The sequence below is a fragment of the Myotis yumanensis genome, unplaced genomic scaffold (assembly GCF_028538775.1).
Source record: "Myotis yumanensis isolate MYYU_CA2020_CCGP unplaced genomic scaffold, mMyoYum1.0.hap1 SCAF_4, whole genome shotgun sequence".
Lineage (NCBI taxonomy): Eukaryota > Metazoa > Chordata > Mammalia > Chiroptera > Vespertilionidae > Myotis > Myotis yumanensis.
The window spans coordinates 13,162,575-13,181,340 of NW_027223755.1; the positions used below are offsets into that span (position 1 = coordinate 13,162,575).

At 43.8% G+C, this 18,766-nt stretch overlaps 1 protein-coding gene across 7 annotated transcripts in view; it reads right to left on the minus strand.

The window, feature by feature from the left end:
• Window positions 1–935: 935 nt before the first annotated feature.
• CTNND2 (catenin delta 2) overlaps window positions 936–18,766 on the minus strand; it is a 760,996-nt gene continuing 743,165 nt past the window's right edge. For all 7 annotated transcript variants that reach the window (XM_070411906.1, XM_070411899.1, XM_070411900.1 and 4 more), the window contains 4 exons: window positions 17,858–17,984; window positions 13,920–14,051; window positions 8,157–8,230; window positions 936–2,109 (listed from right to left, as the gene is read on the minus strand). In XM_070411906.1, coding sequence (XP_070268007.1) covers window positions 1,849–2,109; window positions 8,157–8,230; window positions 13,920–14,051; window positions 17,858–17,984 — 594 coding nt within the window. In that variant the 3' untranslated portion in view covers window positions 936–1,848. The remainder of the gene's footprint in view (window positions 2,110–8,156; window positions 8,231–13,919; window positions 14,052–17,857; window positions 17,985–18,766) is intronic.

Below are 18,766 nucleotides of genomic sequence, written 5' to 3' on the forward strand. Positions count from 1 at the left end.
AAACAGCCCAACAGGTCCAGCATGTAGGCAATTTGTAGAACAATTCATATGGAAATTTGTCTACTGCTATATTCTGGAAATTAGCTTTTCAGTCACAAAAACAGGCAGGAACAAAAGAATCTTTTGGTTGTTTTTAAATTTGGAAGAAGGAACTGTGATTTTAGACTTTGAGCTGAATTAAACTAGGTAGAGTGAAGGGGAGCAAGTTTTAAAGGAAGATGGCAGCCAATTTCTTTTGTTATTTAATTTTTTATTTTTTTTTCCAAGAACAGTTAACATTTACTAGGCACCTATTGGCCTCAGTCACTTGCATCTAAAGAGCAAAGCTAATTTACCCACAGCCCGTGTTCTTTTAAATGGTTAGCCTTATTTCTTAGCTCTGTTAACCACTATTCTAACATTTGCTTCAAGTTCACTTTTAATAATCTAATCCATCATTGTCTACTGCTCCCTGTGACATGAACAGAAAGAGTCTGGGGAGGAATAAGGCGAGCAGTTTACATTTTCTGTGGATACTTCAAGTAATTGGCCCCCACATGAAATTATTGAGTTGGCCATGGTTTAGAGTGTTCTAAGGGCATAAAACATGGAGGGAAATGGACCTGTAGAAAGAGTTGGCATTGGAGAACGTGTGAATGTGTGAAAATCCTACAACTTCACTTCAACTGGCCTAATGTCCTGAGTCACTAGATGGTCAGAAGAATAGAGAGAGTATGAAAGGAACAAACTGATGTACATTTATACTGAAAACCAGGAACAGTTTGTACAAGATGAACAGCAAATGAAATCGCTTCTGTCAAAATAAATCCTCACACAGGTCATTTTTTTGTACATACATGGACATACACACACCCCACACACGCACAGACTCACGAGCAAGAATGTGTATTTTGTAAGATAGGTCCTTGGAAATAGACATTCTTAGCAAATATGGATGACAGATCAATTGTAATTTATTTTCTTTTAACACTGTATCATCATAAAGAAAACTGGTATAAATGAAAAAATCTATTTCAAATATCTACATCTAAAATTTTAGGCAGTGAAAAAGCACTTTGTTGACAAGGAGTGTGGAATGATGTGTGTTAATTGTCAGAAACTGCTGAATGCCTTGCTTAGTTGCCACAAACAAGTTCACATATCAGAACGAACAATACTGCTAAATATTCCTTTTTCTCCATTTTTTTTTTCTTGGTTAAAACATACCGAGAGAAAGAAAAGAAAACTGGAAATCCATACATCTTTCAAACGTTTGAGATTGAAGCAATATTTAGAACCATAGATGAGGAAACACTGCGGCATCGGTGTAATATACACAACGCGCTTCTCTTCTTTAATCTGTAATGTACATCAAATACTTTACAACAATGCATTAACAAAAGGCAAGAAACATCTTGCTGTACAGAGGGACCCCAATGCAACCGGAAGCCTAGAATCACAACGGATGGAGAGAGGAAACAAAGTGTGAGAAGCCGTCCTTCGAGAGTGTGTGACTCGTGCTGCCTGCCTCTGTGCTTAAAACCTTCGCGCCCCACCGCCCCGACGGGACCGCCTCCTGTGCTGTCTCCAGCCACATTCAATACCCTCCATACCCTACAGCTCAAACTAGAAAGGTGTCGCTCAAGGTCGTCACCTTTAGGATCGCTTTAGCTTTCTACTGACGTCCACGTTAACTTTCGATTCGTTTAGCTTTCTAAAATAGCTCTTCGTATGTCCTTACTGGTTATCACAGCCTTCCTACGGAACAGGCTTTAGCAAACTAAACTTGCAGGGGGGAAATTAAAAGAAGCAATGTCTCGTGGTATGCATGCACATGCACTGTTCCCGGAGCGCCTCGTGTCGCCCGCCTCACACCCAGGAGTCGGGGGAGGCGGGGTAGTGGCTCGTTTCATAGTTCAGTTCACTGTAAGGACGGGCAGCCGAGTAGAAGTCGACATAGTTGCCGGTGGACTTGAGTCCCAGGTGCATGGTGTACTCGCTGGCTGGAGGGCGATGGTGGACCTGGTCCTCGAAGAAGGACTCATCGTAGTTTCGAGTGGAATTCTGAAACGGCTGGTAGGTCTCGTAATCTTTCCTGCTGGGCTCCTGTGGGACTGGCTGTGCGGAAACCTGCCCGGAAAACAAGACCCACCTGGGTTAGTTCGTTTCCCCTGGATCCAACCTCCTCCTGGATCAAGGCACTCCATGCTCCTTCAAGGTCAAGGCTGGGAACGTCAGTCACCCAGGCAGTAACCAGCATGGCACATCCCCTAATACTGCCAACTACTGATTGCCCTTCTTTAAAAATATTGGTTACAGGGTCCACATGCTACCATTCTAGAGCTTCAGTTTGAAAAATTATAATTGTGGTGAAATATACATAACGTAAAATTGACCATTTTAACCATTTTTAAATGTATACTTCAGTGGTCTTAAGTACATTCACAGTGTTGTGCAACCATCGCCACCTTCCATTTCTGACTTTCATCATCCCAAACAGGAACTCTGTCCCCATTAAGCATAACTCCCCACTCCCCACTCCCCCAACCCGTGGCAACCACCATTCTACTTTCTGTCTCTAGGAATTTGAACATCCTAGGTGTCTCATAAAAGTGGAGTCATGTAATATTTGTCTTTGTGTCTGGCTTCTTTCACTTAGCATGATATCCTTAAAGTTCATCCATGCTGTAGCATGTGAAGAGATTTCCATTTTTTTTTAAAGGCTAAGTGATATACCAGGTATGGAGATACCACCTTTGTTTATCCCTTTATCTATTGATGGATGCTTGGGTTGTTTCCATCTTTGGACTATTATCAAAATGCTGCAATGAACATGTGTACCAGAATCTGTTGGAGTCCTTTCTTTCAAGGATTTTTGGTACCCAGAAGTGGAATTGCTGGATCTTGTAGTGATTCTGCTTACTTTTTTGAGGAATCACCAAACTTCCACAGCTATACCATTTTTTTAGAAAAGCTTGATAAATTACAGAGGTATACATGAGATGCTATAGAACACAGTAGTTGATTTGTATCCTCCCTGCATTTCTCTATTATTCCTAGGAGTTGTAATCCCAGACAGAGTCAGTACAAGGTCTCATGATACTCAGGCATCTTCCTGGCAGGGCAGAGGGCTGGGATCAATACTTCTCTGGAGGAATAAGCTTCCTCATAGTAGGGCCATTCCATCATACCTGCCTAAGTGACCAATACCACAGCTTTAAAAAGAAACACAGAGAAGCACATAATGAAAAGAAAGAATCCACTCTAAATATATTATGCTCTGCAGGACCAAAATGTTTCTAACTTGGTTCAATTAAGACCTGATAGAACTCGAGAAAGCTGTGGAATTATGAAGCCTTTGGTTAGTGGGGAGGAATCTTCAGAATTGCCAGTTCAATGCTCCCCATTTTCACTCTTGTCCTCTGAGGTTACTGTCTGATTTAGGGGACCGTTAAGGTTAAAGGGATCACAGGAGACTTTGAGATATGTGAAGTCAAGAATTAGTTCCCTCTGCTTGGCACATTCATAGGTTGATAATCAGCATTTGTATGTGTGGGGCCTAGCTACCTCCTTCCTTGCTGGGGTCCCTTTCTAAGACCATGCCCTTGAAGTAAGCAGAACCTCCCAGGGCGTGGGGTGAGGGCCAGACCCACAGCCATGGCACACAGGCATGCACAAAGCTCTGCTCACGTGCAATAATCAGGGATGAGGTCTGCTGTAAATGATAAAATACTGTTAAAGAAACAATTTGATCATTTTCGAGCCAATTCAGTAATTCCCTATTCATTTAACTAAGGTTTAGCATGGAAACATCCTCTAGAAATTGGTCTTAGTTAATAGATAATGATTTGCAATTAGCACGCTGTGTGTAAATGAATGCTTCTAATGGCCTGCACATAATTCTTCTCTCAAGCACACAAAACTCCCCCTTCTATGTAATTGATTTATTCTAGTAATCAACATGTTCTTCAAAGGGGTGAACTTCATCACAGCTGCCATCCAGTACCTGCCACACTTCCAGTGAGGGGTGGATGAATGAGATTTCTGTCCACCTGTGAAAGTCCACAAGGCGTAGACATTTGTGAATCTAAAAGTCTGGCCATGAGAGGACATTGGAAACGAATCTGCAGGATATGTTTAATCATAAATATATATGATTAAATGCTGCTAAGACCAGGTCTACCAAATGACTTGGACAAGCTCTTCTTTGAAGAGCTGTGAAGTGATGTTGAGCTTCTCTACTCCGACACTGTGCTGCTACCCAAGCATAGAGCATTCAAAGGGTTAGAGTTGGGAGGGAACTAGAATTTACTGTGTTGCTTGTTGCTATTTCAGTGCGCACTATATTCAATATTTAACAGAATCTTCTTTGTTTAATCTTCAAGTAGTCATAAACATGTATGTATATATGTATGTTTATGTCTTTCTATATGTAGCTCCTCCCCTCCTCCCTTCTTCTCTCTCTAGCTCTCTCTCAATTTTCCTCCATTTCTCTTTCCTTCCCTCCCTCCCTCCCTCTTTCCCTCCTTTTCTTCCTTCATCTGTGTCGAACAGGCTCACATTAGAGCACCATTGGCACAGAGCAGGAAAAATGGAATAAGAAGGCAGGAGAACTATGTTGGTGTCTTTACCTCTTCCTAGATGGGTGACCAAAGGCAAACCTTACCCACCTGGAATGTCAATTTCCTCATTTCAGAGGACAATATTTTTTGTCCTTCCCACCTGGCAGTGAGACTGGGGAAACCAACTAGGAACTCAAGAGGCTGTTTTGTTGTCATCAGTAATAATTTGAATCAAAACACCAAACCCCTTGGTTTCTAGTTTATGAACAAAAATGCTGTTGCTATTTGGATATAGCAGTTAAGTCTGCTAGTTTTCTTTATAAGGATGGAATGGACTGCTAAAAGCGCAGTAGAATTTTTGAAGTGTTTCAGTAGTTAACTCTTAAAATTATGTCCATAACCTGTTGACTCCAAACATAAAAACCAAGGATCACAAACCTTATTTCACATCAATGGGTACTTCTTTAGGAGCTTGGAATTCCCTGAGAATGAGACTGGAGTCCTAGGTAGTCACAGGGGGAGTGTCATAGCTGAGTAGCAGCCTGGCTCCTTTTCTTCTTAGACAGGAGAGCCAGGTTCACAGTGGTTGCCCAGGCCCTGACTCCACCGGGCCATGCATTGCTGTTGCCTCATTCTCATTGTTTTTTGCTTTATTTTAGAGATGCACCTAAAACCAGTTTCCACTAGGGCAGTGGTCAGCAAACTGCGGCCCCTTGAGTGTGGTTCTTCCACAAAATACCACGTGCGGGCGCGCACGTACAGTGCGATTGAAATTTCTTGGCCACACTCAAAGGGCCAGAGAGCCGCATGTGGCTCGCAAGCCCCAGTTTGCCAACCACTGCACTAGGGAATCATTTCTTCTGTGAGATGAGTCACTGTGCAGCCACCTCTGAAGCTCATGAGGTCTAGCTGGTGCCTAGGACACCCAGGAGACTAGAATGCTCAGCAGTTTGACACTGAAACTGAATGAACCCAGAGTGTCTCTCCTGCTTAAATGGTTCAAGCTGGCTTTTTACCAGCTGAAAGGTTGTGAAGTCACTTTTGGCTCAGGGAACTTCCTCAAATGAAAGCATTCCATCTGGAGTGGCCAGCGATGCTCACGTGGCCAGAGAAACCGCATCATGGATGATGTCTACAGGTGGTCTCTAGACCCACCCAACTGGAAGAGAACCAGGTTGTCTCCTCTTTCAAATGGTTAGGATGGTCAAACTTAATTTAGTTCCCAAGTGGGAACTGCAGGTACAGCCAAAATTTATTTCCATAGCAGTCTGAAAGAAATAAAACACTTTATTCTTTTCTCAAGTTTTTCATTGGAGTGTCACAATGATTTCCTTGAAAAATTTTAAGGAAAAACAACAACTTTCTTTGACATTTTATAATGTTTCTTGATATTAGAATGCTGTTAACAGTCTAATTGCCTACTTCCCTTTGCTGAACTGCTCAGGGAATAATGATGGCACTAAACTATGGCCACGGGACTTAGCTCTGCTGGTGGCCTGCTGACAACATCTCCTCTGGGCTGACAAGTGATGCAGGACTTGGTATCCATCCCTGCTGGGTTTCAGCAGCATTCACCTGAGCTGTTGTGGCCTTGACATTCACACTGAGGCTGAGTTGAGTACACTCTGGGGCACTCTGGGGAAAGGGCTACAGTAGGCTGTGCTCTCTCTTGTAGAAGAGATACCAACTTAGCACATTAATTGTAATTGGCTTAAGTGCTCAGAAGAGGCTTAGGTGAAAAGAACATGCCCCCAGAATCATTATGAACTATCCTCTAAAGGTAGATTGCAAGCAGTTCTTTGGAGCCTCCTGCAGCCACACTGAAAGATGCTAAGGATCTCTGGGCCACATGAGGGTGTTTCTTCATTGCCAACAACAGCAGAATTCCACAAGAAAATGGCTGGTGTAGAGTAAGTGGATTCTGGTGACCAGCTTCTCCTGATCTACCTAAAGTAAAAACTAACCTTCCACTCTTGGATGCAAATCAGGGTCCTATCACATCCTACACGCATCTTTCAAAGCTGAGGACAGTTTGCTCACTGTACCTGATATTTGCTAAAAGAAAAAGGGTTGATTTCCATAAACAGAATTGGCATTTCCAATATATTCTGTTTCTATTTTCCTCTATGTTGGGGCAGGCATGTTGACATGTAAATAGTTGGAGGAAGCCCCTGGTGACCTCTCCTCTAGAGCTCATACCCTGACTTATTTATTCAGCTTATTCATTGGCTTTTTTTTTTGCTTTTAGCAAAGGCTAGAACTGAGGGAGTTCGAGTCGATATTAGCCATGTGTTAGGCAGGCTGGAGGGTCCAGGCATTCACTGGGGGGTTGCAAACAACACCAGATGTTTCAGGAGTGGCTGTGCATGAACTGGAAAATTGAGGGCAAAAGGATAACACCTCTACCCACTCTCATTTCTCCTGTTGATGGTTGATTAGAGCAAAAAATAATTTCAGGTGTAGGAGATACTTTTCATGTCCTCCTTCTTCTTCCTTGGAAATGGTCCTGCATAGGAGATTCTACGTGCTAGAAGGGGCCTTTTCCCTTTTCAGAGATGCTGCCCTGCTGGGTGTTGAGAAATGTCCACAAACAACCCATTGGCCTTCCATGTTGGCTTTCATCTGGATATTGTGATCAAGCAAACAGGTTTCAGGTTTATCCTTTCAGCCCAGCTTTCCTGATGCCTGAGAGGAATCCAGCGCATCAGCAAGAAGCCAGTTCTCACAACAGATATTAGTATCCAATAGTTATAAGCATGTCATTCATTCCGTAACGACCGCTGAAGGGGGAGAAAAGTATGAAGTTGTCCATCAATGAAGGACCACAGGCTGTGCCTTTTGCCTTTTATAGACCCCATAGAACCATGGAGAAAAGGGGCCTTGATGAATGTTTGTAGAATAAAACACATACATACAAACTTAGATCAGTTCTTTAAGTACTGACCATCCCAGAGCTCCTTAAACCTGAACAGACACAAAATCACCTGGCCATCTGGGTGAAATGTGAGTCTGATGCAGACAAACCCTTGGTTGGGGTAAGGTCAGAGAAGAATCTTCTCTGCATTTCTCACAAGCCCCCAGTGATGTTGGGACTGCTGGTTCTTTAACTGGACTTGGAGTTGCAAGGCACATTAAAATGCATCCTATTTAGTTGTCCTATTGAAGTTGATGTGTCTATCTCATTAGTAACTATCACTCATAATGAATGCTTTCTTCTGAATGAGAGTTGGCTGGGTTATAGGAGTTACTTAATTCCTGTCTAGTAGTTAGACAATTTGTCTAGAAACCAGCATCTTATGCTCGTATAATTGGGGCTTGCCTTATTTCTTTTAGTTTTGCATCATAGTAGGAAACTTGCTTTCTGCCATGAAATAAAGTGTGTGGTTGTGATGAAATCTAAGACTCTTTCCAAATGTGTGGCTGTTCTAATGACTGATACCACCCGCATAGAGGCTGGGTGACGCCAGAGGGAAGAGCAGCAGGGGACAGTACTTCCTTTTCATTGCTGTTCTTTACACCTGTGAGAAAGAAGCTAATGTATTTTTACAATTCCAGGACAGCTGACATGAGTCGAAGGGGAAAATGAATACTACAAACGTTCTGTATCTCCTTTACCTGGTTATGTTTGATGTCTTCAGTGGGCGCACCATATGAATTCCTATACAAAGTTGAAATTCCAGTATTTTGAGCTGAAAGCAAAGGGAAACAAATGTATTAGCAAAGAAAGTAAGATTTCAAATGGAGGACTAATGGTTATCGAGGCAAGTTCTTGCCCTAACATGCTTGGTTTCTCCTGGACCATTCCAAGTGGAAGAAATTCTTTGGCCTCGAACACCTCACTTTGCATACAGAAATTAAGAAAGAAGCACAGCTCTTCTATAAAATCCCCATAGCATGTCAGCCTCCTGCAGTAATATTCAGATAGTAGACAGGGTCAGGGCAGGTGCGACAGACAGATGGTCATTTTGAAAGTTTTATGGCCTTCCTTCCTGGTGAACACGGGCGGGTAATAAAAGCTTGTCACTTGCACTGAAGCATGCCGGAATCGGTATCAGCAGCTTAGTTTTTAGCAGGAGAATGACAAGAATGAAATTTCTAATTTGAGTTCACAGAAATGCTTGGGCATCGTTCAGACTGTTTGTTTCTCAAAGGCCAGAAGGACAGGTGGGAAGCATCACCTGCGGGTGCCCTGTGCGTCTGGGTGGCCATGGCTCTGGAATCCTGTTAGGCACATACAGGAGCCCCACTCTGTCTTGTGAGCAGCCCAAGGTCTAGTTCAGCCGTGGGCAAACTACGGCCCGCGGGCCGGATCCAGCCCGTTTGAAATGAATAAAACTAAAAAAAAAAAAAAGACCGTACCCTTTTATGTAATGATGTTTTCTTTGAATTTATATTAGTTCACACAAACACTCCATCCATGCTTTTGTTCCGGCCCTCCGGTCCAGTTTAAGAACCCATTGTGGCCCTCGAGTCAAAAAGTTTGCCCACCCCTGGTCTAGTTGAAAGAAAGGAATGTCTCTTCCAGTTATCAGCAGCTTCCAAAGGCCTGGGTAGGGTGCTCATTTGCCCACTTCTTCACCTGGAACCCTTGAGGCTCCTGCCACAAGCCCAGAGGAAAGGCCCCAGGCACCGCTCCCTTCATAGCAACTATAAAGTCATGATTAAAGAAAGATTTCGAAAAGCTTTTTTTTTTCTAGAGTGTCATTGAGTATAAAACACTCTAGAAATAAAGAAGGGCTTATCTTTTGCTTCCAGTATCTACGGGATAATGAGATAAGATGACACACCATCTTTTCTGTCATAGAGACAGGCCACTCTAGACACAAAGTCAGCGTAAGCTACTATTTCACCCCTGATTATTACTAAAAGCATACAATAGCTGTGCAATAAAACTCCTCTTCTGAAATTTTACTGGAGGAGTGAGGGCTGAGAGCCTATTTTCAATGTGAAACACCACCCAGATAGATTCTGGTTGAATGCACATCACTCCGGTCTCCGTATTGCTGTGAAAACCACCATCTCTTGGCTGCACCACAGCTACAGAATCCTCCCTGAAGGCCCAGCTTCCACTCTGCCCAAACCTGCTCCTCCATCCATCCTGTTCCCAAGCTGAGCAATCATCTTGTTAGACAAACTGGATTATGGTAAAAGCCAAGCTCCTTTTAATGGTCTATGAGGCTTTGAATGATCTGGCCTCTGCCTAACTTTCTGAAGTGTCTCCCACTCTTCTTCCCTTATGTGGTGAGCCCTAGCTATGCTGGTCCAACCTGCCAAGTTTGTTTTGCTTCAGGGATGTTGTACTTGCTGATCCTCCTCCATAGATATTGCTTGCACACTCTGGACTGCCTCATCTTGATGCTGGTTAGGTTTGGGCACAAGTGTCTCCTCCTTGACCTTGTCAGTTAAAGTAGTCCTCTATCTCATTACCCTGTTTATTTTCACCATCATGCTCAACAACCGTGTGCCATTACCATGTTGGTGAGCTTGCTCTATTGTTTACCTTGTGTATTACCAACCTTCCCTTATGGGAACAAAAGCTCCATGAGCTGACACCTTTGCAGGTATCCCCAGCATCTGGACAGTGCCTGGCCTTGGGGATGCTCACAGAATGAGTGCTTTATTTGCTGAATGAATGAATGAATGAATGTGTAAACCAAAGAAAACCTGCTTTCTGAGGCATAATTTGCTGATAGAACCTATCACTCCATGAATAAGGTGAAAACATGTTTTCTATTAGAATTAAATGTAATTTTATTTGGTAGACAATGCCCTATGATAGCCTTGGCCTCCCTCCCTGTCGTGTTTGTGGCTTCTGAGCTAAAGCTGTCTCTACTGGAAGTTCTTTCCTCCTGCTCTTTGGCCCCTTCACCTGTTTAGAAGAGTGTGCGTAGCTGAGATTGAACTTGAGGCCTTTGCAGACACATAAACAGATGTTTTCATGAATGCTTCTCCTCTGTATGTGGAGCTCAGAGTGGACTCATCGGAAAATGCCTTTCCTTTTCTTTATAAGCCTCAATTTCTAACTGAGTCAACATAATGAAGATTAGAATGGCTGCAAAAGGCATACGAGAGACACTGACAAAAACAGGATAGACCATTTGATGTAAAGGCATTTGGGAAGCTTAGAAGGAAGGGCAAAATCCCCTGTTGAAGATTCAGGTCAGGCTGTCTAGCTGCCAGGATCGCACAGCCTCCTGTGATGCGAGCTTCTGAACACTTAATGTTCCCAGGGATCATGACCACCAGGAAAAGCTATCAGTCCTGCAAGCCTGAATGAACAGCTGACTTTGGCCTTCTAAAGGCTCCTCAGTGGCAAAGAAACACTAAAGACAGATACATTTTAAGAGACTCCATCTAAGGTGGAAAATGAATCAAGAAAAGGTGGGTGGAGGGAAGCCTGGGATAAAATCCTAAGTGGATCTGTATTTCTAAGACCTAATAGATGAGATTATAACCCAGGCAAGAAACTGCTTTTACTTTTTAATTTTTCCCAGGTTGCATTTTGAGGGTGAAATTTCTCTTGTTTTACCACAGCAGAGGGATTATTTCATTTGGGGGAAATGGTAGGACATCCTCTGATGCCTTAGAAACAAAGAAGGGGCAGTTTCAATGCACTGAGCTTTACATGTCCCCTGGATTTATTGGTGAATGAGAAAAAGTACTGCTATTGATGCAGAGGTCGCTAGACATCTGATCTGTCGGTAAATGCTGGAACGATGGGCACTTGCTGAAGTGTTGCCAAGTGGAGGTTGGCAATTCATTCTTTCCGTTCCTATATGATTTATTGGCTCTCACCTGGCTTGACTGGGGACTTATTCATACCACTATAGAAAGTGGCGTGCCTCCACCAGTCTCAGCACACCATTATCTCTATCATCCTCATTACCAATACCCCATCCATCAACATTTCCTCCATCACTACCACCATCACCACCATCACCACACACCACCATCATCATCACTACTAGTATCACCATCACCACTTCCTCCATCACCACCACCATCACTGCACACCACCACCATCACAACTATCAATGCACACCACCATCACCATCACCACCACCATTACCATTGCCACCATCATAACCACCACCACCATCATAACCACCACCACCACCACCACCAACACCACCACTACTATCATCACTGCACACCACCATCACCATCAGCATTATAACCACTACCTCCACCATCACCATCACCACCACCACCACCACCATCACTGCACACTACCATTACCACCATTGCCATCAACATCATCACCACTACTATCACTGCACACTACCATCACCACCATTGCCATCAACATCACCACCACTACCATCAACAACTGTCTTTTACATAGTACTTGTTGGCTTAAAGGGAACCTTCCAGTATAAACACACTATTCAATGAAGATCTCAATGTTCTTCTAGGCTTGCTACATGACTGACAGTGTAGTATTGATTTGTGTTTTTAATAAATTAGAGCAACACTGTTTAAGCCTCTATATGAGTTTGAAAATTTATACATATCTCAATCCTGGAGTTGTCAAGATCCCTGCCATTTTCTAGGAAGACTAAAGATCAGAAGCACATTAGGTTTTATTTTATTTCATTATGTGTGCATGGCATGATCATGTGCCATTGGAATTATTTCAACACAAACATCCACATTTAAAAGCCTTTGAATGATTACACTGGGCAAGAAAGTTAAAGAGAACAGTTACACTTAAACAACAATGCAGTCAATTTCACAATTTTTCTTGTAATTATAATCTCAATTTATCATCCCAGACTGCCAGTGAGGTGGCTAATCACAAAATGAATGGGTCAGGTGGATTTGGTGTCACTATTACTCTGGAGTAATCAGGACAAATTAGATTCTTTGCTGAATGTGTTGACTCTAGGGACTCGGCATCTAAATTCACAACTTCCTTTGTTTATGCTCATCTATAACCAGGGTGACATTGATGGGGGGAAAGCCAGTGAATGAGAATAATACAGTACGTCCTATGTAATGAGCTCAGTCCTCTCATTCAGGAGATGTTTCAAGAGTGAGGGTAGACATTCCCTTATAGGGTCTGTGTGTGGAGGCAGAGTGCTGACCTAGGAGTGGGGATCATGGGCAACTGTTTACTATGCTTTTCGTTATGCAGTTGTGCAGAATTACCATGGAAACACTGCCTCTGGGGTAAATACATTTACCATCAGAAAAATTTTCTTAGATATGCTGGTCTGGAAGAAATCTTCATAAATCATCCAATTTGTCTGTTCTGCTTCCCTGCAGGCCAGACCTAAATAATAGAGAAATGCACCCCATGCTTTTAAGATTTTTCTGATAAGAGGGTCTCACTGTGTATTTAGGACTGTGCTCTTTGCACCCCAGTTTAATGACTGGCCCAGTCTGGCCCTGTTCCTCATTGCCAATTTTCAGGAGGGACCCATCTCTATATCCATGTGGCAAAGAAGGGTGGGACTCCTTAGTTAGAGATTCTGACGACGCTGGCAGCTCTGTTTCTAAGACATAACCCTCTCTACATCAATGACTCCAAGTCCTTGGAGGAGGGGCAAATGGGGGCAGAGGGTAGGTGTGTGGAGAGCCTGGAGGGGATGATGAATGTGAGAGGCACACCCTGCCCCAAAGAGAGTTGTACAGAATAATAGGAGAGTTATGTCAAGTCTGATTGTTAAACAGGCTGTGCAGGGCACCCTGGAGGGCTGGTGAAGGGCACCAAGTTTGGCCTCCACAGAGTCCTAGCTGATGAGAAAGGAAAGACAATGGGTATGATTGGGGTAGTGAAAGATGAGGAGCATAAAAGATCAATTCGTCCTTAGGGAAACTGTGGTCATTGTTCGAATGAATCTCTTTGGGAGTTTGGTTTCAAGGTAAGAGGAGAAAATGTCTTAACAGAAGTTCTGTGGGTTTTCCTTAAATCCTCTTCCTTTTCAGCCATCCCAGTCCTTTCCTCTCCTCCTTCTTCCTCTCCCTCTTCTCTTCTTCTTTTCTTATTCTCTTTTTCCTCCCTCCATTCCTAATGGCAAAACTTGATATGCTAACTAAAGAGAAACCTATGATGACTTCTCTTTCTAATGCAAGAGAAGTGAGCTGGGCAAGTGAGAGGGGAAGGGCAGGCAAAGAAGGACTGAGGATAATGTGTGTAGAGGACATTTTCTCTTCGCTCTTTTCAGGAGTACGATGCTAAGTTTTTATACTTCTGGCTTAATCTCCTCATCCCTAGTTCCTGGAGGTCTTCACTGTCAAACTCTCCAGTGACCTGCTAACTGCTGAGTCCTGCTGAGTTGCCAAGCGTGGCTTGAAGCCTGACGCCCCAGTCCTCTGCTCCACCCCAGATCGAGTCACCAGCTCCAAGGGGGAAACGCACAAAGCTGAGCTCACCTGTCATGGTGTCTTTCCTGGAAGTGTGTTCTCCTTTAGTCCCGTGGTAAGTGGCATTGCTGCTAGTGGACTCATAGTCTGTTTTCCTTTCTTTGAGGCTGATCATTTCCCGAGGTGAAGCTGGGGCACTTGCTACATAAAGAAATCAAAAGGATGACTTTCTGAGTCTCGTTCCATAGCACAGACAGCGTTTCACACAAACAGTTAAGGTCAAAACACACCTGGCTCAACATATGTCAATATGTTGTACGTGGACGTGTCGATTTTCTTGTTCTTTGGCTCTTGTCTTTACCCATTCCCTTACCCTGTGTCACCTGGTGCTTTATAGTTGAGGGGACACATGGCTTGAAGGCAAGTAATTAAGAACTATATACTGGGGCCATCTTTCTTAGAGAGACATTCTGGTGGGGACATGACCTGCCCAAGGTGTATGGGACAGTTTTAAGAATGAGATGAATCTTAGTTTCTTTATTTCTCTTTCCTTTTCGTTCCCTCCCTCCTTTCCTTCCTCTCTTCTAGTTTCCTCCCTTTTTGTAAATTAGACGTGTTTCAGAGGAGCTATTACTAGTATTGAAGAATCTCTGATGAAAATAAACACAGTTTTACTTAACTACCAAGTCACCCAGCAACTCCCTAAAGGAAGGCAAAGGAAGCAGCTCTCCACACAGGATGATCTGTGGGGCAAACATAACCCAACCTACAAAGAGCAGCCTGCTGGGGTGGGCTGGGGCAGGGTGTGAGGACAGCTCCCTCTTCCTGATTCGGTGTCCTGCTTCAGCTCTTTGGATGAATGCCCCCAACAATCCTGCACCCACATCTTACACCTTGGACTCTCGCTGCCTATTGGACCCCAGGGAGTGAGCCCTGTCTTCCTCTGTGTCTCCATTTCTTTTTTCTTTTTTTTAAAAAATATATTTTATTGATTTTTTTACAGAGAGGAAGGGAGAGGGATAGAGAGTTAGAAACATCGATGAGAGAGAAACATCGATCAGCTGCCTCCAGCACACCCCCCACTGGGGATGTGCTCACAACCAAGGTACATGCCCTTGACCAGAATGGAACCTGGGACCTTTCAGTCCTCAGGCCGACGCTCTATCCACTGAGCCAAACCGGTTAGGGCTGTGTCTCCATTTCTATAATGATGGGTTGTAACTAAAAGAGTCCCCATGATTCTTTAACAAACTGGTCCCAGAACACAGAAAAGGCTGAACTTGGAGGTCAAGAAGCAAACAAAAAGTTTAGTTTTCTTGAAAGATGGGATGACCTGGGTGGAACTAAACAGCCCTGTCCATGCAGAGACGCCATGGAGGATGTAGAGTAATACCTGTGCGTGCTGGCAATGAGGCAGCTGGCGTGCAGCCCACCTGTGGTTGTCCTCATATTGGTCTCCATGCTCCATAAGACGCTACTCATATCCGGAACTTAGTCAATTGCATCTACTCAGTGTGAGCTCAGCAAAGTACTGTTCTGCCTCAATGCTTCACCCAGCCTCCTGTGCTCTGGGCAGTGCTTCAGAAACATGCCTAACCTTGAGATTCACCTGAGCACCTAGGGATCCCAGGACCCAGCCCTGAACCTTCTGCGTCCGAGTTTTCAGGAGATGGTTCGAGGAATCCATATTTAACAAGCAGACTTGGTGATTATTAAGGCTTGGGGAAGCCTGGGAACTTTGATTTTTTGGATAAAATCCTCTTTCTTTGGCTAGTGCCCAAGCAGGCCTCAGTTTACCCTGTAGCTTATCCTTCACACCCTTTGCAGGATCCCTCAGCTCCAGTCCACTGGGTAAGCTTGGTCCCTGAACGTACCCCTCTTTTCACTGTCTGAACCTTTGCTCCATTTCATCAAATTTAGTGTCTTCTATGTGAAAACCCCTGTGCCAGACGCTGGGAGACAGAAAGATGAATGCGTCACAACTTCTGAACCAGAGGAGCTCAGTCAGGTGAGGAAATGGACGTGCAAATAAAGCAGAATGAGAGGCCGGGTGCGCTGTGGGCATCACAGCCAAACGCTAGGAAGGTAAACAAAGGGGCCTTCCCATCGCTTCCTGTCTCCCACTTCCCAAACCTATCAAATAAAATCGAGGCTCGCTGCTCAGCTCCTGGAACTGCCAGAGGCTGCCAGTCCTGGCTGCCCATTAGAATGAATTACTTGGAATACTTTAAAAAATACAGTTGCTTGAGTCCCACGCAAAACCAGTTGGACCAGAACCTCTGGGTGTAAATCCAATGGGAAGACACCTTCCCTCCAGGGAGAGACCCTTTCCTGCCGTTGCCCCTTTGCTTCTAGGCCTTTCTACATCAAAGGGAGCCTTTTGTTAGCCAGTGGCAGGCAATCACAAAGAGACAATATTTTGGAGCCTCTTGACCAAAGCTTCTAAAATTAGAATCTAATATTGCACAGATGGTGGGCCTTATTAAACTATGTCAAGTGTGTAATTATCTCCTGAGACCTCACGCACAGTGGTGTCCATAAACCTACCTGATATCTGGAAAGATCATATCATGCAAATGAGTGTTCATGAGGTGTCTCTGATGTGCCTCGCCTGGGAAACACCTTAAGCTGAATGGCTGGGATGTTGACATCCTGATAGGGTGTTGCTGCTCCTTCCAGCACCTTCCAAGGCATTATGTCATTTCATGATCCTAACACTGAGTAATTAGAGCTTTTACAAAGACACTCTGCTCACTGCTCTTTATCTTTCTAAGAATGATGGAAAGAATGCAGAACAGGCCTTTTCCGTGCTTCTGAGACAGGCGGGAATTTCTCCGGTCACACGGGGTGGGGTCCTGACTCATCTAGTGTGGGACTAAACGTTACAAGCAGTAAGACCACACTAAGAAATATAAGCGTTTACGGGGCCAGGAGCGGGTCATTTATTTTAGGCACACATTCCCCATTCCTGTCTGATTTTCCTCGTCATCCTGACAGTTCTGTGTGGTGCAGTTTTATGACAGACGTTCTCAAGGACAGAGGGGCCTCTGCGGTGTGTGCTCTCTGTCATGCCCGCTGAGCTGCAGTTTCAGGAAATATTATTTCCTCAGCAATGAGAGGGCAGTGAGGAGCAGGAGAAACTTTCTTAAATAGAAGCCTATGCAGGTGTGTGTGTGTGTGTGTGTGTGTGTGTGTGTGTGTGAATGTGCGCATGAGCATGTGTGAGTATGTATATATGTACATACAATTCTTTATCCACCCTTCTCACCACAAAAACCAAAATGCAGAAATCAAAACAAAATTTTTAAAGACTTATACTTTGAGTAAAACCACAATAAAATCTATGCCATGTATATACTAAACATTGTGCTCATATTTTGCCTGTAATTTCTTTCTCTCATCTTTGGCATTATATGACATGATTGAAAAAGGGTATAAAAGTAAAGAAATGAGCAGGTGACAAAATTAGCAAAACATAAATGGTTTAAAAGTTATGGTTGGTAGTAATAAGAATTTATCAATGATTCACTCATTGGTTGAAAGGTAATAATAAAAAACTAATCAGATATTGAACAGTAATGAAATCCTCAATGATGTGGTTCAGATATATGTCATTCTGAATGAAGAAATAGCATGTCCTCTCTCCCCCTACTCTGTATCCCAATTACAATTAATAAAATGCAACTCAAACTATTTTAAGTTGGAAAAACATCCCTGGAAAACGCTGATTTGCAAACACCTGGCAGTTTTCTTTATCTTTGCTCCTCACTGAATGTAGGCCTGTGACATGCATTTCATGACACGCCACTTGTCAGAGATTTTTAGAAATCTGTTAGAGATTAGTTCTGAGTCTGAGTAACCCAAAGTTGCCGCTGCAATAAAAAGATAGCAATCATTTGATATTTCCAGCAAACGTCCGGAAGGGGATGGCTCTCTTCCCTGTGGGGGTCAGTTACGGGGCTGGGAAGGAGGGGACTCAGGCCTGGCTGGTTCTGGGCGTCTCTTACCTGAGCGATTGTTGGGAGACACACGCACAGGGGAGATGGAGGGCGTGCGGGAAGAGGAGTAGGGCCTTTGCCGATCCCTCTCGATGGTTGAAGATGAGGCTACAAAGTGATACTGTGACCATCCATCCTGTGAAGATAGCACGCTCTTATTAAGTGGGGAAGGCAGAGTGATTCTTCCCTTCCTGACACTCCCAAGTTCCAAGCGTCTGAATTAGCAAACCATTTCTGTGATCATCAAGGTGAAAACAGACGAATGTGAATTGAGACCCACCTCCTGTTCCCTCCAGACAGGCTGACAGGGCAGGGCCTGCTTTCAGTGCTCGCTTTCCTTCCCAAATGCGGGATAAACGGTCTCTTGGCAAACCTGCTTTGGCCAGCTTTCATTTAAATGGAAATATCCTGCTCAGAATGTGGAAAGGCCCTGAAGCTGTCTGTTCTTTGCCTACCTGGTTCCAACTCTCTCTGGCCCTCTTTCAACCACCTTCTAAAAGTGTTTACACTTGTTCACAGCGGACAGGTGCCAAGCAGCATCCCCCCTTCTGGCTTACCTCCCTTACATTGCTTTGAACTTCCTTCTCTGCCACAGATGCCCGATCCCCACCTGCTCAAGGCCTTTAGCATATATTCACACGGAGTGTTCTCGCCTTCCACTGAGCATTCAGGCCTAGACTCATATCTTCTCTGCTTTGCCACAGAAATTGTATTTTTCAATTTAGAGCATATGCAGAATGCATCCTACCACATTAACCCTCCATGAAGCTTTCAAATATCTAGTTAATATATGAAAAGCATATATACATTTTTTTCATTCTAAAAACCATATAAATGCATTATGGAGGATTTTATGAATTTAGAAAGCATAGAGAAGAAAAAAATAAAAATAGCGAACAATTCCTCCCACCTTCCCTG